General features: G+C 43.9%; 1 protein-coding gene and 1 long non-coding RNA gene across 4 annotated transcripts in view; one reads left to right on the top strand and one right to left on the bottom strand.

Moving 5' to 3' along the window:
* Positions 1-287: 287 nt before the first annotated feature.
* Positions 288-24,906, top strand: part of LOC137382617 (uncharacterized) — a 97,578-nt gene continuing 72,959 nt past the window's right edge. For all 3 annotated transcript variants that reach the window (XR_010977229.1, XR_010977228.1, XR_010977227.1), the window contains exon 1: positions 288-409. This is a non-coding gene — a long non-coding RNA (uncharacterized lncRNA). The remainder of the gene's footprint in view (positions 410-24,906) is intronic.
* Positions 6,332-24,906, bottom strand: part of rph3ab (rabphilin 3A homolog (mouse), b) — a 95,242-nt gene continuing 76,667 nt past the window's right edge. The window contains exons 15-18 of the mRNA XM_068054789.1: positions 23,737-23,888; positions 16,772-16,853; positions 10,746-10,842; positions 6,332-6,467 (exon numbers count right to left, since the gene is read on the bottom strand). Coding sequence (XP_067910890.1) covers positions 6,337-6,467; positions 10,746-10,842; positions 16,772-16,853; positions 23,737-23,888 — 462 coding nt within the window. The 3' untranslated portion in view covers positions 6,332-6,336. The remainder of the gene's footprint in view (positions 6,468-10,745; positions 10,843-16,771; positions 16,854-23,736; positions 23,889-24,906) is intronic.

The following is a 24,906-nucleotide window of genomic DNA, read 5'->3' as shown; positions in this document are numbered from 1 at the left end:
TCTTTTTCCAGATGGGAGCAAACAGTTCAATCAATTAAGGGACGAGGGTTATGTGCTTACTTGCCATGTTATACTGATTGTTCAGAACACAACAATTTACATCCCAACAAAACCAATTTCAAAATAAATTCAACTGTTGGCTAAGCACAGATGGGAACTTGTGTTAATGCACTGTGCCTGTCACTTGCGCAAGTTTCATGTCTTGCCTCGTTCAACTGCCTTGTGAGCAGACATTTTATCTAGACTCCCTACTCTGTGACCTTATCAATCAAATGAGCTGCACAGATGTCTCTATATTGCTTCATAATGACACTGATGATGGGATTCTACACAAAATGCCTACTTCAAGATTACATGATTAGCAATTTGAAAGCATAAAACACAGGAACAAAATGAGGGTGAATGACTGGTAAGCACCCTTAAAACCATTTAGAATTATGTTGTAATTCAGTGAATACTTAATCCTCCTTTACTTGTTGATGCCTTTTATTGCTAACTTCTTTAACTGCAGGAAAGTGGAAATACAGGTAAATGTAACTAATTATTGGAGGTGTCTTGATACATTAAACAGAAGATTTGTCAACAAAAAATACAAAAAGATGACAATGCTGTAACTCAAATAAAAACAATAAATGCTGGGAACCCCCAGCAACTGTAGAGAGGACAGACAATATATCAAAGCAAGCATTAACCCTTCACCTGAAATGTTAACTTGTCTGTTCCTTCAGATGTTGAATATTTCCAGCTTTTTTTGCTTTTGTTTCAGAAGCTGTTTGGAAGTATTTTTTTATCTTCACTTTTCTCCCTTTCTCTGCCAGAAGCGCTATATAGAGTGGGGATTTTACAGGTGCCAGAAATCTTCCAGTATGTGACCAGTGATTGTTGTAAGCTATTCAACTTTTGAGTGCAGGCAGGCAGGCAGGCAAACTGAGCCTAATTCTATTCTATTCAAACATACATGCTTTACCAGCACAAGGCACTGGACAACAAACAGGAATGAGATAAAAACAAGAAATGCTGATTTCAATAATTTCAGAGCTTGACGGGCCCCCTTTTTTATGTTTAGTTATTTTTTCTTTTTTTCTTCTTTTCTCTTTTTAATTTGGTTATTTTATTTTAGTTTTTTTAGTTTGGTTAGTTTATTTCTACTGTGCCTACTCTCTGTTTCTGTTTTAATTGTTTTTTTAATGTTTGTGCATGGAGTGCTTTGTGCTTTACAGTCAATTCTCACCCTCTCTGTGCTAACGCTTTGTCTTTCAGCACACCATTAACATACCATTTGCCTTTGTTTCATGACCCTCTGGTCATTTATTCTCTGTGACCTTATCCTATCAACACCTTCATCTTTGTTATCTCTTGCCCTAGCCCCCGCCTTACTTGCTTAAAACCTTTTATATTTCTAATATTTGTCAGTTCTGAAGAAGGTTCACTGACCTAAAATGTTAACTCTGCTTCTCTCTCCACAGATGCTGCCAGACCTGCTGAGTATTTCCAGCATTTCTTGCTTTTATTTCAGATTTTTAAAAATTCATTCATGGGATGTGGGCGTTGCTGGCCAGGCCAGCATTTACTGCCCATCCCTAATTGTCCTTGAGAAGGTGGTGGTGAGCTGCCTTCTTGAATCACTGCAGTCCATGTGGGGTAGGTACACCCACAGTGCTGTTAGGAATGGTGTTCCAGAATTTTGACCCAGCGACAGAGAAGGAACGGCGATATAGTTCCAAGTCAGGATGGTGTGTGACTTGGAAGGGAACTTGCAGGTGGTGCTGTTCCCATGCATTTGTTGCCCTTGTCCTTCTAGTTGGTAGAGGTTGTGGGTTGGAAGGTGCTGTTTAAGGGGCCTTGGTGCATTGCTGCACTGCATCTTGTAGGTGGTACACACTGCTGCCACTGTGCGTCAGTAGTGGAGGGAGTGAATGTTTGTGGATGGGGTGCCAATCAAGCGGGCTGCTTTGTCCTGGATGGTGTCAAGCTTCTTAAGTGTTGTTGGAGCTGCGCCCATCCAGGCAAGTGGAGAGTATTCCATCACACTCCTTACTTGTGCCTTGTTGATGGTGGACAGGCTTTGGGGAGTCAGGAGATGAGTTACTCGCTGCAGGATTCCTAGCCTCTGACTTGCTCTTGTAGCCATGGTATTTATATGGCTACTCCAGTTCGGTTTATAGTCAATGTAGCCCCCAGGATGTTGATGGTGGGGGATTCAGCGATGGTAATGCCGTTGAATGTCAAGGGGAGATGGTTAGATTCTCACTTGTTGGAGATGGTCATTGCCTGGCACTTGTGTGGCGTGAATGCTGCTTGCCATTTATCAGCCCAAGCCTGGATATTGTCCAAGTCTTGCTGCATTTCGACACAGACTGCCTAAGTATCTGAGGAGTTGCGAATGGTGCTGAACATTGTGCAATCATCAGCGAACATCCCCACTTCTGACCTTATGATTGAAGGAAGGTCATTGATGAAGCAGCTGAAGATGGTTGGGCCGAGGACACTACCCTGAGGAACTCCTGCAGTTATGTCCTGGAGCTGAGATGATTGACCTCCAACAACCACAACCATCTTCCTTTGCGCTCAGTATGACTCCAACCAGCGGAGACTTTTCCCCCTGATTCCCATTGACTTCAGTTTTGCTAGGGCTCCTTGATGCCATACTCGGTCAAATGCTCCTTGCTGTCAAGGGCAGTCACTCTCACGTCACCTCTTGAGTTCAGCTCTTTTGTCCATGTTTGAACCAAGGCTGTGATGAGGTCAGGAGCTGAGTGATCCTGGTGGAACCCAAACTGAGTGTCACTAAGCAGGTTATTGCTGAGCAAGTGCCGCTTGATGGCACTGTTGATGACACCTTCCATCACTTTACTGATGACTGAGAATAGGCTGATGGGGCAGTAATTCGCCGGGTTGGACTTGTCCTGCTTTTTGTGTACAGGACATACCTGGGCAATTTTCCACATTGCCAGGTAGATGTCCGTGTTGTAGCTGTACTTAAACAGCTTGGCTAGGGGTGTGGCAAGTTCTGGAGCACAGGTCTTCAGTACTATTGCCGGAATATTGTCAGGGCCCATAGCCTTTGCAGTATCCAGTGCCTTCAGCTGTTTCTTGATATCACGCGGAGTGAATCGAATTGGCTGAAGACTGGCACTTATTATGCTGGGGACTGCAGGAGGAGGCCGAGATGGATCATCAACTCGGCACTTCTGGCTGAAGATTGTTGCAAATGCTTCAGCCTTATCTTTCACACTGATGTGCTGGGCTCCCCCCATCATTGAGAATGGGAATATTTGTGGAGCCACCTCCTCCAGTTAGTTGTTTAATTGTCCACCACCATTCACGGCAGGATGTGGCAGGCCTGCAGAGCTTAGATCTGATCTGTTGATTATACGATTACTTAGCTCTGTCTATTGCATGCTGCTTACGCTGTTTGACACGCAGATAGTCCTGTGTTGTAGCTTCACCAGGTTGACACCTCATTTTGAGGTATGCCTGGTGCTGCTCCTGGCATGCCCTCCTGCACTCTTCATTGAACCAGGGTTGGTCTCCTGGCTTGATGGTAATGGTAGAGTGGGGGATATGCCGGGCCATGAGGTTACAGATTGTGGTTGAGTACAATTCTGCTGTTGCTGATGGCCCTCAGCGCCTCATGGATGCCCAGTTTTACATTGATAGATCTGTTCAAAATCTATCCTATATAGCATGGTGGTAGTGCCACACAACATGATGGAGGGTATCCTCAATGTGAAGGCGGGACTTTGTCTCCACAAGTACTGTGTGGTGGTCACTCCTACCAATACTATCATGGACAGATGCATCTGCGGCAGGCAGGTTGGTGAGGATGAGGTCAAGTATGTTTTTCCCTTGTGTTGGTTCCCTCACCACCTGCTGCATCCCCAGTCTAGCAGCTGTATCCTTTAGGATTCAGCCAGCTCGGTCAGTAATGGTGCTACTGAGCCACTCTTGGTGTTGGACATTGAAGTCCCCACCCAGAGCACATTCTGTGCCCTTGCCACCCTCAGTGCTTCCTCCAAGTGCTGATCAACATGGAGGAATACTGACTCATCAGCTGAGGGAGGGCGGTAGGTGGACATCAGCAGGAGGTTTCCTTGTCCATGTTTGACCTGATGCCATGAGACGTCATGGGGTCCAGCATCTGCAGTATTTTGCTTTTATATTAAACAGGAATGAGAACCTTGCCTAATCTGGAGCATTGAGGCCAACTTTATTCCCAGATTCTGTGATAATAGTTTTAATTAAAACTAAGATCAAAAATTTGAAAACATTATTGCAAAACTTTGTGCTCTTGATCATACAGCACCTGTTGCATAGCAAAAAAATCTCCCCTCGTAACATTGTGTTCTTACAGCCATGTTTTCAAGTACACTACACCAGGAACTCAACCCTCCTGAATCCTCCTTTACATTCGAATGCCCCCCACCCCACACCATTTAAAAACTAACTCTCTGCTGGAACTCATTTGCACTGCTTTTAAATCAGTTATAGACAACATTTATTCTACAGAATTGCCTCATAAACGTATAAAAGGAAGACAGCTATATCCTCTCTCTTGTCTCGTGTATCCTTTGTTAGTGTTTTTGTGCTTTAGTGCAAATGGTTAGAGGCAGCCGGAGAGCAGGCATTTAATACAGAACTTCCTCCTGTCCATGTCATGACCTTGCATCCAGTGATACTATGAATAGGAATAACATGTCGAGGACAACACTTGGCATTTATGATGTTACGTGAGGGGAGGTTCTGTACAAAACGCTTACACCCTTTCGTCCTCTAACTTGCAGATCAATATTGCAATAACTAAGAAACCCAGGAGTGTCCAGATATTTCCCAATACAACTTGAAGCACTTTGGTAGAATATATTTTCCCTTTAAGCTCTCTCTTTCTTACTCTGCTCTAGGTTTGTTCTTGAAAAATAGGTCAATAGTTGAGTCAGAGTTTCAATGGAAATACCCATTTTAGCATTGTCTATCACCTAGGTTGGATTGAAACTATAGTTCCTGGGTAGTAGATGACTCCATCTTCATGTTCAAATGGTTTGTAATAACCTAACTATTGACCCAGGTCAATATTTGTGTTGGAATATATTTAGAACCTAAAGTTGACTGTTAAAGACGTTGCTTAATTTGTCTTTTAAGCACTGACTTGTCAGCTTATATTGAATCATTTTAGGTCAAAATTGTATTTGCATAAGAGACAATAGGTAGGAAATTCTACAGAGACCTTTGAGAGGGTAGAAGTACGTTGTGGCATGATTCGCATCTGGCATTGTGCTTACTAGTGACCCTGTCCTAAATCTCAGGGATGGCGGTCATTTGAATACTTAGAGCAGGTACCAGCTCTCTTCGCAACGCAATAGAGGTGCCTGCTCACTGAGGAAGCACAGGTTGGAGTGACACTATGCTGCTTCAAAAGGAAGCAACAGAGGCCTGAAACAGGCTGAAGTAGAAAGGAAAAAAATGTGTTTCCACCTTTTCAACAGTAATCTATCCTCTTGGAATTATTACCATTCCCTTCTAAGCTGTAGGGAACTTCCCTAGACCCAGAAGGCCCTACATCTGCTTTTAGCCCAGGAATGGCCCAGACATGGGCCCCAAAATTGTCCTTGATGTAATAGAACCTAGGGTCTAAGAAGCCACCTCGAGTGCAATTTAGAAGGAAGTGTAGGAAACCTGGCAGATCCAGATTCTGCCCCAAAATCCAGATTCCGCTGCAGTTTCACCTCTTGGATGGGACGTTTTAGTGCGGCAAGTATAAGTCAGCACAAACATTCATCATGGAGGGATTGGGAGTGGGGTGGGGGGCTGCATGCAGGTTGCAGCTGGATTGCCTGCCCTGGGACAGGACACCCAGTGTTAACATGTGCCAGTGCAAAGGGGTTGAGGATACTGGCGGTCCCTCCAAGTCAATGCATAGTTCAGCTGGTTCTAATCAGAGGAAGTTTGTTAAGGAGAGGCCAAGTGTTTCTAGCTAGTAGAAAAGAGACACAAACCCACATGGTAGCTTAATGTGACAAAGTCTTCCTAAAAATTGTCTGGCAACCTCTTTTGAGGGAGTTGGGGGAAGAAATAATGCCCGAATAACCATGCACCATTTTTCTCACAGTGATGTCTTGCATGTATGGTGCAGTGATGTGTTCCAAGGTGATTGTGTCAGCATATATTTTGTATGTAAACAAAGGTTAAATGTTGATTAAACACTTTTTATGAAGATGGTGTCCCTTCATCAAAGTATTTTGGGATTAAACAGAATGAGAGAGACAAAAAGAGGGAGGAGGAGGGTAGTGAATGAATTTGATGGTGGAAACTAAACGTGGGCTCTGGTCAGAATGTTGATCAGTCACTGGGAATGGGATTTGCGTTGTACAGAGTGTGCCAGCGCTCAATCTTCTTATCTTTGTTCTTCAGACACTCGTACCAGTGCTTCAAGCAATCTCCTTTTGCATTAATGCCCATTATAATACTGCCTGTTACAGAGGGGAGAAAAAACGCTATTATACACAAATAACGCCAAAAAAAATAAAGACAATGGACTAGAGAATCAGGTTCTCCAATCACTGCAGTCAAGCCATTGCTATCCTTATTAAACTTAATTTAGTTCTATCCTATACTGTTCCCCGAGAAATGACACTAACCCAATCTACGTATAATACTACCCAATGGTTCTGATAAAAGGTCACATACCTGAAACATTAAGTCTGTTTCTCGCTCCACAGATACTGCCAGACCTGCTAAGTATATCCAGCATTTTTTGTTTTTATTCTACTATCTGAAGGAGTTTTCCTCTCCTCACCTACCTGAGCATGGGGGTTGAAACACACCTAAAGTGTAACAGGACCAGAGCTCCTCCTTATTTGTGGGGTCAGGTCACTATAATGGCTCCAATACTGCTCCAGTGCAGAAATGCCCTTTAGAAATGGTTTGCACCTAAAGGAAGGAGTGGAAATTATGCCCTTCTTCTGGGGGGCAAAGAAAAAGTGCCAGAAGAATCATGCACCTGTAAACGCTGCCAGCTTCAAGGCCTTTTGCCACTGTCCAAAAACAGCATCCAGTTGGGCTGCAACCCCAATATTTGACCCACTATCCCTTTTTTTGGAGTCTCTGGGAATTTGCAGCCTTCTTGGATTTTCCAACCTGAAGGTGTCTGGGCAAAGTACTGTGGCCCATTTCCCAGGGGTGTCATTGCCAAGCAGAGATCCAGAAAATGGGACAGGACGTGTGCTGACATCACTCCCTTGTCATTACTATCTGATTTACATGTTTCAGCTTATTCCAGGCAAAAGCTCCTCTGCATACCCCAGAGAAACTTGCAGAAACGCGCATGAAACACAGAGCTTGGAGACCCAGCATCATCGGATTCAGCCCCTTTTTTCTCTGACTGCTGAAATAAGCATACTCTGCACACAAAACAGAGGGAAACCCAAGCTGTCCTTCCCTTTCAATTAATCCGTATATATTTGAAGAAGTTTTTAGCGTGAGGAAAGAGTTCTTCCTGAGATTTAATGGACGACTTGATTCTTGTAATCCAAACAGATCTTTAATAGTTATAATAAGATTAATATTCTGAAAGGCTAGGACTAATCTGTTTAATCGGTTTCCCAGGTTTAAACCACACCACTTGTTCAATTAAACCCTCACTAGATTAAACAGAGATGGTCGAACAGCTGAATCGTGTGTGGCCTGAATTCCTTGCCAGCATTTTAAATGTTGAACGGCAGAGCCTAAAAAGATAAATGATCAGCTTGAGTTTAACAATTTGAGTTAATGACTTTGGCACAATTTTGCTGAAAACATTGGTGTTAATGTCAATTTTCCACCCCTAGATTGTTGTGGATTTGGGCTATTGCTAAGTTTCTAATCTTCTATCTGCCCCAGTGCCAGTGGCAGGAAACTACCGCTTCGGGTGATGGGGCCTGGACCAGTTGTTAACTATTTCCTACATTTCTTACTGAATTTTTCCAGTAGATGTCATTCACATTCTGTTCGTTCCTCATCCATTGTGGTAGAATGTTTACCTTTCCTGTCTTTGTCTTTCAAACACTTGCATATCTGTGCTCCCGCATGCCCCGTCCCATTTGACATAAACCTTCATGTAGTGCGTGCACTTTACACTTCATTCAAGCATTTTCATAGAATTGTTACATCGCAGAAGGAGGCCATTCAGCCCATTGTGTTTGCACTGGCTCTCTGAATGAGCAATTCAGAGACTTAGTGCCATTCTCCTGCCTTCTCCCCTTAACCCTGCACATCCTTCCTTTGTAGATAACAGTCTAGTTCCCTTTTGAATGCTTCAACTGAACCTGCCTCCACCACACTCTCACGCTGTGTGAAAAAGCTTTTCCTCATGTCGCTTTTGCTTCTTTTCCTATTTATTTTAAAGCTGTGCCCTCTCATTCTTCATCCTTTCACAAGGAGAAATCTGTTATATTTAAAATTTGTTATATTGTTTATATGCAATAGTTAATACATTGTGAAAGTTGTTAGTAAATTTGAATGCCCAACCTCTTTTTTTTTGGTTTTCCTTTTTGTTTTCTTGAATGGATCCTTACTTGACCTTGGCAATCCTGTAAAAGGGGCATTTCCAGCCTATCCATGCTAGATCTCACTTTCAGAGACCAAGACCTGCTACAATTTTTGGATTTCCAGCTCTCATCGTCTTTATTTCTACCTTTAACAGTTCATCCTGTGGTTCCCAACCCTTTCGTTTTGTGCGCTGAATTCCATATATTGTGATCAAAATAGTAAGCTCAGTGATGAAGGCAGAAACTAGAGAGTGAATGAGCTATGAACATGTGGCACGAAGGAAGGGGAAGTAAAGAATGACTTGCAGAATATATCTGAGATCACACGATAGTTATATAGGGCCCAACTAAATCAAACTGGCCTAAAATCTCCCAGACTGCCAGCACTAGCATTCCAACATGTGATTTTATTCCTCCTTTCATTGGGTGCCAATGCCTAGGAGATAAAAGTAAATGGAAGCAGGCACCATCTACATCCCCACTCAAGAATTCTCAACCCATGGTCTCTGCAATAAATATTGCAGACGATTGTGGCACCCTCACCTAGATAACACTGCAGCCTAGCAAGGTGGAAAAGTATTTTCCCAATTCAGTGTTTCCTTTCCTGCACTGACAAAAACCAATGAGCATTTCTCAAGTGGATTTCCCATCAGGAGTGAATGTAATACTGATGGATTAGCTTCACCCAGGTAGGAATATTAGTCCTTCTTGGTGTTAGATGCTAGTTACTTTTTGGTAAAATCTTCAGCAGTGGGGTTCTTCATCACCTTGGTCTGTCTGAGGAATGGCAGACAGAGGACGAAGTAATTGTAAGGAGGGAGGGTTAAGCCTACAGCGATCTGTCACTGAGTATCCTGAAAGGGGGGAATCAGTCTCCCAACAAGCTGTGAGGCTAAATTAAATCACTGCATGAGGACTTAGATTGAGCATTTGTTGATGAGTAAATATATTATGCACCATTGTACTTGGATGTTTAGAATGTCAAGATGGTTTGTATGACATAAACTGCCCTGTTGTGAGATACGCTAGTTGTGTTTACATATATATTTACGGTTAGGATTAGGTTTAATCTTATATGGTTAAGGTTTTTTGCTCTGGTGTTATTAGACACATGTTGATTTGCACTGTAGCTAGAAATAATGAAATGGTTAAAGTTGTGCATTCCCACGATGCTTTAAGGTTTAATGTGTCAAGGGAGAATTTAGGTGACTATTTAACCTCTGTTGACTTCTTATAGTTGCCACATGCGAGTCTTGAGATAAGGACAAGGAGGTCAGGATGATTAGTTGCATGTTAGGTGTTAAACATGCCAAGTTTTATAATAACTACCTAAAATCTGGGGGTCTTGTTCACAGTAACCATCATCTAGCACTGTGTGTGACTAGAGACCTACAAAAATCCTGAGCTTTCCTTAAAAATTTGTAGAGACAGTCAGGATCGAAAGGATCAATGAGAATTATGTTGGAGAAAAAATGAATTCCATTTATTTCTCTGTATGTCTGCTGCTTAGAGACATTGGGGGGATTTTATGTGGGCCACTGGCTGAAGTGCCAGCGAGAACCCTGCATCACCTCCTCTGGAGAAGGCCTGCAGCATTACATGCCAATTAGGCACTTAAGTAGACAGTGGGGGCTTTCCCTAGGATTAAGAACACTGGCAAAGGAAGTCCCGTCTGCTGAGAACTGCCAGTAGTTCTTTTACTGAGCAGCACCAGCGCAGAGGTGGTGGCTACTGCTGGCAATGAACCCACCGGAGGCCTGGGATCATCAAGGGACTCAGACTACAGGTGAGTCAGGACGAGAGGGGCTTCACAGGGTAGGGATCATGGGGGAGGGGTGTAGGGGGGGTCAGCAGCAAGGGCAGGGGGTGGTTCTCAGTGTCCCCCCCTCAAGCACTAAGTGCCTTTTCACGAGGGGCCCCCTCCACCGCACCCCCGCATCATTGTTCAAGTGAAGCTGCAATGGGTAGATGCTCCTAGCTGGATAAGAAGCATTAGGCTAATCAGTGGTTTTAGCGAATTGAACTCCAGTTGTACTTTGTGCACAGTTAGGGTTCCTGAGCCTCAACTCTGCCAGTCTGCACCTAAGCTCTCTGGACTTGGATAAACTGAATGTGTCACATGACTTCCTCTGTAAATTGAAATGGAATCCGAAAGCTAAAGTCTGAATGCTATTCCCTGGGGTGTGCTCCCTTCAATGAAATCATTTCCAACTCACAACTCACCAATATAATCATTGGCTTTGCCAATGTCGTAATCCCACACGGAAAGCTCCAGAGTTTTCTTGGCCAGGTCACTGTGTTTAATATCATAGAAGAATTCCTACATGAAGAAGAATGAAATTGGTAACCACATGTTTTCATGCTTTGACTAATACTAGAAGAAAATAAACAACCTGTGTGAGCCACTTAGAACGGAATTGAGGGCTCGAGATAGAAGTGAAGGAACAATGTGGGCCCTAATGGATTTTGAAATCTAATGTAACATAGTTTCCCTCAGGACCCTTTGGGATGTCTGACTTCGGCTATGCTTCAATAAACCCTCCCCAGCAGCTAAAGTTTACATTTTCAATTTCACTTTGGAAAAATATAATAGCCACAGTCAATGATTATTTTATTAAAGGGTACAAATATGTCCTTTCTCTTTGAACTCATTCTTTCACATTGTTACTGCCACGTGGTGTGATGTGGATGATTGCCACTCTTCAACTCCCCACCTGACCTCAGCAAGTGTATTTGTATTACAGTTTAGCCCCTTGGTGTTTTACTTCTCAAATAAACAGACAGTGACAGGTTTTCTTGTAGGTTTTTTAAAAACAGAAAGTCAATTGTTTAATGATCAATACGTCTTATCCTGAAATTGTTGCAATCTCATTCACTCGCATTCGCTCGCACAAACACACACAAGAGGAAACAGATTGAGGAGGGAAAGGGTTAGGTGGGCTGTGGCAGGGGAGAAGGGTTACGATAAACATGTTGAATTCTCTTGAGACTCAAGTTCTAGATAGTTGCAGGCCTGATATGATTGTAGATTTCTCTCTTGATTGACGGTTCTGTTGAAGATGGTAGCTCACTTCGAGCTCTTTCTGCTGTATAATGTAGATGTCAGAATTTTTCAGTCAGACGTGTTTTCAGAATCCTGGAATGCTAGCTGTTACAAATTGCTTCACTTTCTGGGTTAGTCTCTCTCTCCCTCTGGCTGTCTTTGTTTTTAAGGTAAAACTGTGTATCCTCTCACCTCCTGTTCGGAGACACTCTGGTTTCTTTCCCATAGTGATCACACAAGGTCCGCGGTTGTGGCTACTTCACACCTCCTTTGTTTTAGAAGGAGACATTCACTTCCGGAGTGTTTTTAGGATAGGTGTAAGATGGGTTTCATTAATGCCTTTTTGCTCTGAAGATGTGTCCTTTGTCTTTGTCAGGCTGTTTGAATACACAAAAGGCTAATCCCCTTTTTCTTTGGCAGCCATTTTTGACCATTGTTCACTTTCTTAAAAAAAGGTTCATGTTTTTAAAGACAAAGCCAGTTTTTTCATAACTCTTCAGGGTTAGTCTTTGAATGTTGAATCATCGCACATCTGACGTGTGTGACACCTCCCCCAGAAAGGATTTCTTTGGATTTCATTTTTATGTTGTTTGGGTTTAGAAAGAGGGAAAAAGAAATAGCAAGATGGTTTAGGGTCACACCACTTTACGCATTCATTTCATTCACTCCTCAGGCTTCCAGCCTACATTTTTCATCATCCTTTCTTTGGATGAGGTGCCATCATAAAATTACATTTCTTTTGGTTATGTCTTGCCAAATGGAGTTGTAGTTTCTCTCACACCAGTTTGTACTACTTTAGGAATGTTAATCTCCAGGATCATGTGATTGTTGATGAAGCTTGTAGTATGCAAATTTCTGTTACTGCTTGTGACAAGGTTCCCAGTTTGTACAAGCTTTAACCCCTTAACTACTGCTTCCATAATACATGGTGTTTACCGTTCAGGTTCTGGCACATTGATGGTTCTTATTTCTAGGGTAATAGCGGCACTGTTTTTTAGCCCATGCAAGGGATCAAGGATTTCTGCCTGCCCTTTGTTCTGGCTGGGTTCTGACTCTAAATTATTGGGTTTGATTAGTTTTGGATTTGGAACCTGAGTGTGTGATTCATCAGAGGGTAGATCCATGCTGACTTCACTATTAGTTCTCTTGTGATTTTCACAAGTGTGGTTCACTTTAGGGTATGTTACCTTCCCTTTTCCTTTTACTTCAAGGATAGGTGTTTCCCTAATCTGCCCCATGTCCTCTGGGACACTACTGCTCGCAGGTGGTTGTTCAGCTTCCACTGCACTCCCCTGTGGCACTTCAACTAGGTGAGGCATTTCCCTCACTGTTGGCTTTCCTGTTTGGGAACTTTCATTGTCGCTATTTAAATTTTAAAAAAATGTTTCAGCTAACCATATCTTGGTTGCTTTTCTTGTAGTTTTATCAGCTTGTATTGTAGCCTCTTTAAATCTTTTTGATTCTATCTGGGCCCTTTTAAATTCTTCTGGCTCTCTCATCCCCTGTGGGATTTTTGGGTCTTCCCCAGCCCTCTGCAGTTGTGCAAAGTTTTGTTTTCTCCCCTCAGTTTTTCCAGTTTCTGTGGGCTGCTCTGGACCCTCTGGGTACAATATTGTGCTTCCTGCCAAGTCATTACCCAGCAATAGGTCTACCCCTGAATGGGTAAGCTTGGAATGATTCCAATTGTCACTACCCCAGTGACCAATGTACTCTGTCGGTAAATTTTAATTAAGGGAACGTTCAACCATTTGCCAGTAAGCCCTTTTACTATTACCATGGTATTTGTTCTGCTTTCCTGTGGCATTTCTGTCAGTTTAGTTGCCAGTTGGGTTTGAAAATAACCAATATCCCTAAGGATTGTTATCTCCTTGTTTGGTGACTAGAACACAAAAGGAGTCATTTTTCCTTTGTGCAAAAAATTCTGATATGTGCTCTGCTCTTGTGTTGTATTAGACACATGCTTATAACCTTCAAAGCCACAGACACAGGCTTGACTGCTTTGCCTCCTGCTGGTTTTTTGCATACCAACAATTGGCCTGGACATGCCCAGATTTATCACACTGGAAATACATCTGGCGGACCCCTACTGGTTTATCCCCTGGTTCCTTCCTTTAAAAGTTGGAGACTGGTCGGGTTTTCCTTCCCTGCTCTCCTTTTCTGGCAAGCCCATTTCTGCTTCCTTGACACCCCTGCTATCTCTCCCTTACTTGTACGAGTTACTAGACCAAAATTTATTCAGAGTTAGGGATTTATGCATTAATTCATAGTCATTGGCCATTTTTGCAGCTTCCCTTACTCTTGTGTTTCTTTGTTCTTCGATGTGGGTTCTTATGCTACTTGGGATGCTATTTTTAAACTCTTCCAGCAACATAATTTCTCTCAAATTTTCATATGAGGGTTCTAGCTTGAGAGATTGTATCCAGTGATCAAAAGCCATATGTTTGATTCTTTCAAATTTAATGTAAGTCTGTGAATCTTTTCTAGGTGTGTCAGATTCTTTGTCAATATGCTTCCGGTACCAGCTCATATGCATTTAGAATTGCAGTTTTAGTTTGTTCATAATCAGAGGAACTTTCTTCTGATAACAGAGAAAAAGCTTCATGAGCCCTACCCATCAACTTGCCTTGTAAGAGCAGTGCCCAAAATTCTTTTGGCCATTTTAGCCTGGTGGCTATTTTCTCAAATGAGATAAAATATGACTCAACCTCCTCTTTATTAAATTTTGGCACTAGTCTTGAGTGTCTCAGCACATCAAAGTTTTACTCTGAATTGGGTATAAGGTTGGAGTGACTTGCAACATTTTCATTTAAGGTTTGCAGTCTCTGTAACTCAAACCTTCTAGCTGCTTCCTCTCCGTGCATCTCTCTTTCCTCTTTTTCCTTTTGAAACTGCATCTCTTCCCTTTCTTCCTTTTCCTTTTGAAACTCTCTTTCCCCTTTTTCCTTTTGAAGCTGAAACTTTCTTTTTCATCTGTAACCGAATTCTAGCTAGAATTATTTTTTCAGACTCTGATTCTAGGCTTTCCTCTTCTAGTTCAGGAGTGAGTTTAAAATGGTTGGAATTACTTTTCATCTGTTTGGGTTTCTTTGCTTTTTGTTTGCAAGTGATTCCCACCTCTGTAGCTAAGCTTCTTAAATCTTCAACACATGATTTGTTTACCTTATCATGGGATATCTCTCCCTGCTCTACAAACTCCTTAGCATTAAATGTGGCCATCTCTTGTTTCTAGCACAAGAGAAAAGACAGAAGAAAACAAGAAAACCTGTTTGTTTATTTTTCCACAAGCTTAGAGGTCAGTTTTCCTCCCGTTTTCCAAATCTCTCATTCATCTGGCGGTTCAGATCCTGGCATCGAGCCCCCAACTTGTTATGGCCACGTGGTGTGATGTGGGTGATTCCCACTCTTCACCTCACCACCTGACCGCAGCAAGTGTATTTGTATTACAGTTTAGCCCCTTGGTGTTTTATTTCTCAAATGAACAGACAGCGACAGGTTTTCTTGTAGGCTTTAAAAAACAGAAAGTCAATTGGTTATTGATCAATACTCCTTATCCTAAAATTGTCACGACCTCATTGATTCACTCATTCGCTTGCACAAACACATGCAAGAAACAGACCGAGAAGGGAAAGAGGTAAGTGGGTTTTAGTGAGGGAGAAGGATTCCGGTAATTCAGTTGAATTCTCTTGAGACTCAAGTTCTAGATAGTTACAGGCCTGATATGATTGTAGATTTTTCTCTTGATTGACAGTTCTGTTGAAGATGGTGGCTCACTTCCAGCTCCCTCTGTTGTATAATGTAGATATCAGATTTTTTCAGTCGGGCATGTGCTTTTTGGCTTGCTGGAATGTCAGCTGTTACAAATTGCTTCACTTTCTGGGTCGGTCTGTCTCTCTCTCTCTGGCTGTGTTTGTTTTTAAGGTAAGACTGTATCTCCTCTCACCTCCTGTTAGGAGATACACTGGTTTCTAACCATGGTGATCATGCAATGGCCCAGGTCATAGCAACATCACACCTCCTTTGTTTTAGAAGAAGACATTCAAATCTTGTGATTTTCACAAGTGTGGTTCACATTAGGGTACATTACCTTCCCTGTTCATTATACTTCAGAGATAGATGATTCCTTAATCTGCCCCATGTCCTCTGGGACACTACTGTTCGCAGGTGGTTGTCCAGCTTCCACTGCACTGCCCCGTGCCACTTCAACTAGGTGAGGCATCTCCTTCACACTTGGCTTTCCTGTTTGGGAACTTTTTTTGCCCCTATTTAAATCTTCAAAAAAGGTTTCAGCTAACCATATCTCAGCTGCTTTTCTTTTAGTTTTTATCATAGCTTCTTACAAGGGACCATTTCCTTGGGGTTCCAGCATGGTCTGTAGCCCCGCAATTTCCCATTGTCGCCTGCTCTCCTCCATGCCATCCCCCTTCAGTTTCAGGCAGGAGTCAGCGTCATGACATTTAAATGTGGCCCACTAGTTAAAATTGTCCAGGCCCCTAGCAGGCACCATCGCGGGCACTTTCCCACCTGCTCCAACTGTCCACTGCTGTCCCACTCCAGGTTAAAATTGGGACTTCTGATCCTGAATGATCCTCACTCCAATTTGGAAGGTGCTGAGTGGAGGCCGGGTTTTGTTTCTCCATAGCCATTTGACTGAGACTTGGCTGAACTCATATCCTACCAGTGTGTGGCACCGAGGCTTGGTCTGGTGTACCTCATACAGAGCCACTTCATAAACTAATAATGATATGTAACAACAATAAAGATCAATATAGTGTTCACGCTGTGTTATAGCATATGAACTTCAAAGTCATTTTTGTGATATTAGGAGATGGAAATATTGTTTTCTTATGATATCTGTTCATCCAATTCTTGGGAAGAAGCATGAATCCAGGTTATATCAATATATGAAACATTGTTCTGCTCATTTAAGCAACAGGCTCTAGTGTTAGTGTAGGGAACTACAAACTCTTCATGAACTGTATAATAATTGTATGATTTTGGTTCCTAGTTTCTCTCTTAACCCTCATGTTTCCAGACTGATTCTTTTTTTCCCTTCTCCTAGCCTCGGCACACCGAGGCCAAATATATTCCACCCCAATATATCTTGCCTGGGGAATTCTGAATATTAACAGATTAGTATAAGGAGTTATTTTATTGATGGTGGAATCATGTGTATCGGATGTTTACACACAAGATTAGTGAGCCTCACCTCATTAAATTCAGGGTTCAGCGTCTTCTTCTTGATCTGAGTTTTTTGCTTGGCCTTTTTTCCCATGTCAGGCTTGAGACAGCTGAAAGAAACCAAGAGAAACTGGCATCAGGGTTTTAACTATATCAAGGCTGGAATTTCATGAGAAGGGGAGAGTTTTTGTCCAGTCAGTACCATTTATATCAAATATTACAGGCCTGTGGCACGGAATCATCATGAGTCTGATTTAAAATTTTAAAAATGTCTTAAGTTATTACTTTCTGCCTCTTCTGGAGTTTCCCCATGCCACACATTAGTCGTTAGCCAAGTGCCTTCTGCACTGCCACTGCCACTGCTGTTGCTGTGCAGTGTCTCAGGGAAACGCTGCACCGAGATTTGCTTCTCTCTTCTGTGGATAACTCCATCAGATTATGGTGGAGATCAGGAACTCATTCAGTGGGAAATCACAGACATGAATCTATGTCTCATTTTACTCAATGCCTTGGCATGTTGGAATTTCAAAGCCCATAAATGTAATTTGTAAACTCTCTAAGTCCTCGAAAGGCACTAACGGGCTGTGGTAAACTTCCACAGGAAACAGATTCCAGCCACTTCTCTCAACTACTCATTCTTTACATTTCTTTTTATATTATTTATATATTTATTTGTTCATGGGATGAGGGCATCACTGGCAAGACCAGCATTTATTGCCCACCCCTAATTGCCCTTGAGAAAGTGATGGTGAGCTGCCTTCTTGAATTGCTGCACTCCATGTGGTGAAGGTACGCCCACAGTGCTGCTAGGGAGGGAGTTCCAGGATTTTGATCCCGCAAATAAACGATGATATAGTCCCAAGTCAGGATGATCTGTGACTTGGAGGGGTACTTGCAGGTGGTGGTGTTCCCATGTGTCTGCTGCCCTTGTCCTTCCAGGTGGTGGAGGTCACGGGTTTGGAAGGTGCTGTTGAAGGAGCCTTGGCAGGGTCCTGCACTGCATCTTGTAGATGGTACACACTGCTGCCACTGTGCATCGTGGTGGGTCATCAAACCCATGATGATTCCATGCCACAGGCCTGTAATATTTGATATGAATGGTACTGACTGGACAAAAACTCTCCCCTTCTCATGAAATGTTTAAGCTGGTGGATGGAGTGATGATCAAGCAGACTGTTTTGTCCTGGATGGTGTCGAGCATCTCAAGTGCTGTTGAAGCTGCCTTAAGCAGGCAAGTGGAGAGTATTCCATTACACTCTTGATTTCAGCCTTGCAGATGGTGGACAGGCATTGGGGAGTCAGGAGGTGAGTTACTCGCCTCAGAATTCCCAGCCTCTGACCTGCTCTTATAGCCACAGTACTTATATGGCTGGTCCAAAGAACAAAGAACAAAGAACAGTACAGCACAGGAACAGGCCATTAGGCCCTCCAAGCCTGAGCCGATCTTGATGCCTGCCTAAACTAAAATCTTCTGCACTTCCGGGGTCCGTATCCCTCTATTCCCATCCTATTCATGTATTTGTCAAGATGCCTCTTAAACGTCTCTATGGTACCTGCTTCCACCATCTCCCCCGGCAACACGTTCCAGGCACTCACCACCCTCTGTGTAAAGAATTTGCCTCGCACATCCCCTCTAAACTTTGCCCCCCTCACCTTAAACCTATGTCCCCTAGTAATTGACTCTTCCACCCTGGGAAAAAGCTTCTGACTATCCACTCTGTCCATGCCGCTTATAACTTTGTAAACCTCTATCATGTCGCCCCTCCACCCCCGTCGTTCCAGTGAAAACAATCCAAGTTTATCCAACCTCTCCTCATAGCTAATGCCCTCCAGACCAGGCAACATCCTGGTAAACCTCTTCTGTACCCTCTCCAAAGCCTCCACGTCCTTCTGGTAGTGTGGCGACCAGAATTGCACGCAATATTCTAAGTGTGGCCTAACTAAAGTTCTGTACAGCTGCAGCATGACTTGCCTATTTTTATACTCTATGCCCCGACCGATGAAGGCAAACATGCCGTATGCCTTCTTGACTGCCTTATCCACCTGCGTTGCCACTTTCAGTGACCTGTGGACCTGTACGCCCAGATCTCTCTGCCTGTCAATACTCCTAAGGGTTCTGCCATTTACTGTATACGTCCCACCTGCATTAGACCTTCCAAAATGCATTACCTCACATTTGTCCGAATTAAGCTCCATCTGCCATTTCTCTGCCCAAGTCTCCAACCGATCTATATCCTGCTGTATCCTCTGACAATCCTCATCACTATCCGCAACTCCACCAACCTTTGTGTCGTCCGCAAACTTACTAATCAGACCAGCTACATTTTCCTCCAAATCATTTATATATACTACAAACAGCAAAGGTCCCAGCACTGATCCCTGTGGAACACCACTAGTCACATCCCTCCATTCAGAAAAGCACCCTTCCACTGATACCCCCTGTCTTCTATGACCGAGCCAGTTCTGTATCCATCTTGCCAGCTCACCTCTGATCCCATGTGACTTCACCTTTTGTATCAGTCTGCCATGAGGGACCTTGTCAAAGGCTTTACTGAAGTCCATATAGATAACATCCACTGCCCTTCCTTCATCAGTCAGCTTCGTCACTTCCTCAAAAAACTCAATCAAATTAGTAAGACACGACCTCCCCTGCACAAAACCATGCTGCCTCTCGCTAATAAGTCCATTTGTTTCCAAATGGAAGTAAATCCTGTCCCGAAGAATCCTCTCTAATAATTTCCCTACCACTGACGTAAGGTTCACCGGCCTATAATTTCCTGGATTATCCTTGCTACCCTTCTTAAACAAAGGAACAACATTGGCTATTCTCCAGTCCTCTGGGACCTCACCTACAGGCTACAGCCAATGAGGATGCAAAGATTTCTGTCAAGGCCCCAGCAATTTCTTCCCTTGCCTCCCTCAGTATTCTGGGGTAGATCCCATCAGGCCCTGGGGACTTATCTATCTTAATGCTTTGCAAGACACCCAACACCTCCTCCTTTTTGATAATGAGATGACTGAGACTATCTACACTCCCTTCCCTATGTTCATCATCCACCAAGTCCTTCTCCTTGGTGAATACTGATGCAAAGTAATGGTAACCCCCAGGATGTTGATAGTGGGGTTTCAGCAATGGTAATGCCATTGAATGTCAAGGGGATACGGTGAGATTCTCTTTTGTTAGAGATGAACATTGCCCGGCACTTGAATGGCATGAATGTTACTTGCCACTTATCAGCTCAACCTGAATATTGTCCAGATCTTGCTGCATGCAGGCATGGACTGCTTCAATATCTGAGCAGTTGCAAACGGGACTGATCATTGTGCAATCATCAGCGAACATTCCACTTCTGGCCTTATGATGGAGGGAAGGCCATTAATGAAGCAGCTGAAGATGGTTGGGCCTAAAGGCCTGCTCGGGTCTGCAAATGAGACCTGACCCGAGCTCGACCGAACCCCATCTGACCCCGAGCCTGACCCAACCAGAGCACCTTCCATTTTTTCCCGCGCCCAACCCGACCTGACCATCAGTTAACTTACCTTCCGTTTTTCACTTTGTTCCTTACCTGCACAAGCTTAAAATAACTGTAGCAAAACCACCTTTAAAGTCCAAAAAGTAAATTAACATTCAAGTCACTTACCTGAGGTGCGAATAGAGGGTGTCCGATCCAGCTCAACCCGACCCTAGCCCGAATGCCAGACCTGGAAGTGCGACCGAACCCGAACCCGACACATGTTGTTGGGTGTCGTCGGGTTTGGGTCGGGCAGCAGGCCTTTAGTTGGGCCTAGGACACTATCCTGAGGAACACCTGCAGCAATGTCCTGGGCTGAGATGATTGGCCTCCAACAACCACAACCATCTTCCTTTGTGTTAGGTATGACTCCAAACAGTGGAGTGTTTTCTCTCTGATTCCCATTGACACCAGTTTTGCTCGGGCTCTTTGATGCCACACTCGGTCAAATGCAGCCTTGATGTCAAAAGCAGTCACTCTCACCTCACCTCTTGAATTCATCTCTCTGTTCATGTTTGGACCAAGGCTATATAAGGTTTGAAGCTGAGTGGTCCTGGCAGAACCCAAACTGTGCATCGGGGAGCAGGTTGTTGCTGAGTAAGTGTTGTTGTTAGCACTGAAGACAACACCTTCCATCACTTTGCTGATATTTGAGAATAGGCTGATGGGCTGGCAATTGAATGGATTGGATGTGTCCCGTTTTTTGTGAACAGGACATACCTGGGCAGTTTTCCATTGTTGGGCAGATGCCAGTGTTGTAGATGAACTGGAACAGCTTAGCTAGTACTGAAGTCTTTAGTACTGCAGTCAGGATGTTGTCAGGGCCCACAACCTTTGCTGCATCCAGTGCCTTCAGCTGTTTCTTGATATCACGTGGAGTGCATCGAATTGGCTGAAGATTGGCATCTGTCATGCTGGGAAGCTCAGGAAGAGGCCTTGATGGATCATCCACTCAGCACTTCTGGATGAAGATGTTGCAAATGCTTCAGTCTTTTACACTGAAGTGCTGGGCCCTGCCATCATTGAGGATGGGAATGTTTGTGGATCTTCCTGCTTCAGTTAATTGTTTAATTGTCCACCACCATTCATGACTAGATGTGGCAGGACTGCAAATCTTTGAACTGATCCGTTGGTTGTGGGCTCGCTTAGCTCTGTGTATAACATGTTGCTTCCACTGTTTAGCATGCATATAGTCCTGTGTTGCAGCTTCCTCAGGGTAGTGTCCTAGGCCCAACCATCTTCAGCTGCTTCATCAATGACCTCCCTTCAATCATAAGGTCAGAAGTGGGGATGTTCACTGATGATTGTACAATGTTCAGCACCATTCGTGACTCCTCAGATACTGAAGCAGTCCATGTAGAAATGCAGCAAGACCTGGACAATATCCAGGCTTGGGCTGATAAGTGGCAAGTAACATTCACGCCACACAAGTGCCAGGCAATGACCATCTCCAACAAGAGAGAATCTAACCATCTCCCCTTGACATTCAATGGCATCATAATCGCTGAATCCCCCACTATCAACATCCTAGTGGCTACCATTGACCAGAAACTGAACTGGAGTAGCCATATAAATACCGTGGCTACAAGAGCAAGTCAGAGGCTAGGAATCCTGCGGCGAGTAACTCACCTCCTGTTCACTGTCGCTTGCTCAAAATCCTGGAACTCCCTTCCTAACAGCACTGTGGGTATACCTACCCCAAAAGGACTGCAGCGGTTCAAGAAGGCAGCTCACCATCATCTTCTCAAGGGCAATTAGTGATGGGCAATAAATGCTGGCCTTGCCAGTGACACCCACATCCCAGGAATGAATAATAAAAAGAAAGTTGGAGTTCCTTTTTAGGTACGTGACTTTATACAGTGTTAGGACATGAAAACCAATCACAATCTTGCCTTCACCCAGCACTCAACACAAACATCCATTTTCCAACAGAGGTCACAGGATAGCAGTTAGGGTTGAAAACTTTGATATTTATCCCTCCCCACTCTGAGGTCATTGAGGTTAGCTGTAGTCTTTGGTCTGCGATTACATGTTGCAGGATAACAAGACAATGTCAATATCTGGTCCCAGATGTACACGAATATTTGCACTGAATGGCAATTCTTGCAATGACCTACTCACCTGATCCTTGAGCTGCTGCCCCATTTCAGCAGGCACATCTTAGCCAGCCTGCGAAGCCCTCACCTCAGGCAGGCAAGGGCCTCATTAAAATTCAATAGTCTGGGTCTCCTGTAATTGAGACCCTGATGATGTATTAACACTGGATATTCCTGTTTGGCAGCTGACAGACTCACAGGAGCATTGGGGGTGATGGAGCAGCAGATCTAGAATAGGTCTAAAAAGCTATGCATTTTTTTTGTAACAGTTTCCTGGTGGGCCAAGAGGAGCAGGAGTGTGTCACCTGGACAAGGAGCTCTAAGGCGACAGGCTTAACTCCAGGGTTACGATCACATACTCCCCGTCTCACCACTTAGCTGCCTGCTGCGGACCGCGCACAACAGATAGGAGGCTACTTAAATATGCAAATCGGTGTCCTACACCTACTGTAGGATCCTGATTGCAATTTTCAAGGAAAAATGGGTGAAGTATGCACAGCACATGCTCGTCCCACTTTCTCCAAGTGTTTAGAGACCTAACCAGCAGTCCTAAAAGTACCTGGAAGACCTTTCCTCTTTGCCACACAAAAGTCTTCATCCTGCCACTGTCTTTCTTCCGACATTCGCTCCCCACCTTTCCCTGATGGGCTTTGCTGTTGAATATGTGCCCATGGTAGGATGCCCTGAAAGTTGTTCGGGCCTCTCAAATGCCAGTTTGGATGGTGCAACACCGATAATGCACCCAACGCAAATGGTTGCACCATTGAGGAAACACACCAACAGACATAGAGGGAAACTTTGTTGTTAACAAAGTGAGCTGTGAGCCATGTTTGTACTGTAACTGAACATGTACAATGGAATCTATCTGAGATAATCAGGAACTGAAAATAACAGGCCCAGAGTCAGTTATGAACATTTTGTCCTCAATTGCTTGGTACGGTTCAGGCAGTCATCAATTTTTACCTAACTTAGTGCAGTAGTAATAGAGAAAATGAACTGATCGCTAGATGAACAAAAAGCAACACAGAATGCTTGAACAAAATTATCACCACGAAAACTTGGGCTGAGAACAAAGATTGGAAAAAATAAATATCAGGCAGAAAGCAGAGGCTAGATGCCAAAACAGGCCCACTGAGAGAAAAGAACAAGAAGCAACGACTAGGCATGAGACGGACCCTTAGGCAGAGAACAGACAGGCAGCAAATTCTACACATTGAGACCCACTGGCAGAACATATGTGTGTTGCTGAGTTTGCACAATGAAACAGGCTACCAGAACAGTACAGCCTAGACAGAAAGCAGGGACTAAAACTGGACTCTGACAGGCCCAGTGGAAAAGGTTAGGAAGGATGCAACAAGTAGAAAGGCAGGTACAGCATTACATACATTTTGACAAACGGGTCAGAGTATCCATTGGCATCCATGGCAGCTAAATGAACACAACGTATAATTCCCACGATCAGGCCTCCCTGCTGGCTGTTGTACAAGAGGGAGATAAGAATCCGGCCTCGCTCTTCAGTGTCAACACCATGCTCGCCCTGCAGGGAGAGGGCAGAGAATGCATCAGTGAGAATATGCCCATAGAATGGGTCAGACTGAACCCTACTCTAAATATTTCTATACAACATCATGCCGGGCTGTGCATAATTGAGTTATTAATTTCTTCCAGAATATACCAGTTAAAGGACCATGTTACCATATGAGGGTGTTGGGGGAGGGGAGGTGGTGGCAGTGTCTTGGAATAGGCAGGATCCACTCGCTCCCCAAGGACACATTGTACAGCGAGCTCGTCACTGGTATCAGACCCACCGGCCGTCCATATCTCTGCTTTAAAGACATCTGCAAACGCGACATGACGTCCTGTGACATTGATCACAAGTCGTGGGAGTCAGTTGCCAGTGATCGCCAGAGCTGGCGGACAGCCATAAAGGCGGGGCTAAAGTGTGGCGAGTCGAAGAGACTTAGCAGTTGACAGGAAAAAAGACAGAAGTGCAAGGGGAGAGCCAACTGCGTAACAGCCCTGACAACCAATTTTATCTGCAGCGCCTGTGGAAGAGTCTGTCACTCTAGAATTGGCCTTTATAGCCACTCCAGGTGCTGCTCCACAAACCACTGACCACCTCCAGGCGCTTATCCATTGTCTCCCGAGACAAAGAGGCCAAAGAAGAAGACTCGCTCTGAAAACTCTTGTTAGAACAGCCAATGTAACTCTGCAGTCAGAACACACTGCTGCACTAAGAAAGTAGTTCAGAGTTTTTTTTATCAGGGAACTGACTTACAGGAACTGCCCTGGGAGTGGCACCTAAAAATGCTATATAGGGAAACTGTACCACAGATACCATTTAAGGGAAGTGTATGACAGGAGCTGTAACTCCTCTGACAACTCCTCCTCCTTTCAGCACCTCGTCTTGTTCCACCTCTCATGCCTCTCATATAAAATCCTTATTCTGCTTTGCCCAAGTATCACACCAAGTTTCTCTCGGAGATATCTTTGCTTTCCTCCCTTAGCCTCTGCACCGAGCGACCTCTCATCCTCTCAACCCCCTTCACAACTCT

The sequence above is a fragment of the Heterodontus francisci genome, chromosome 23 (genome assembly GCF_036365525.1).
Source record: "Heterodontus francisci isolate sHetFra1 chromosome 23, sHetFra1.hap1, whole genome shotgun sequence".
NCBI lineage: Eukaryota > Metazoa > Chordata > Chondrichthyes > Heterodontiformes > Heterodontidae > Heterodontus > Heterodontus francisci.
Note: the sequence above shows the minus strand (reverse complement) of the source record. Positions and strands in the feature narration are given on the sequence as shown.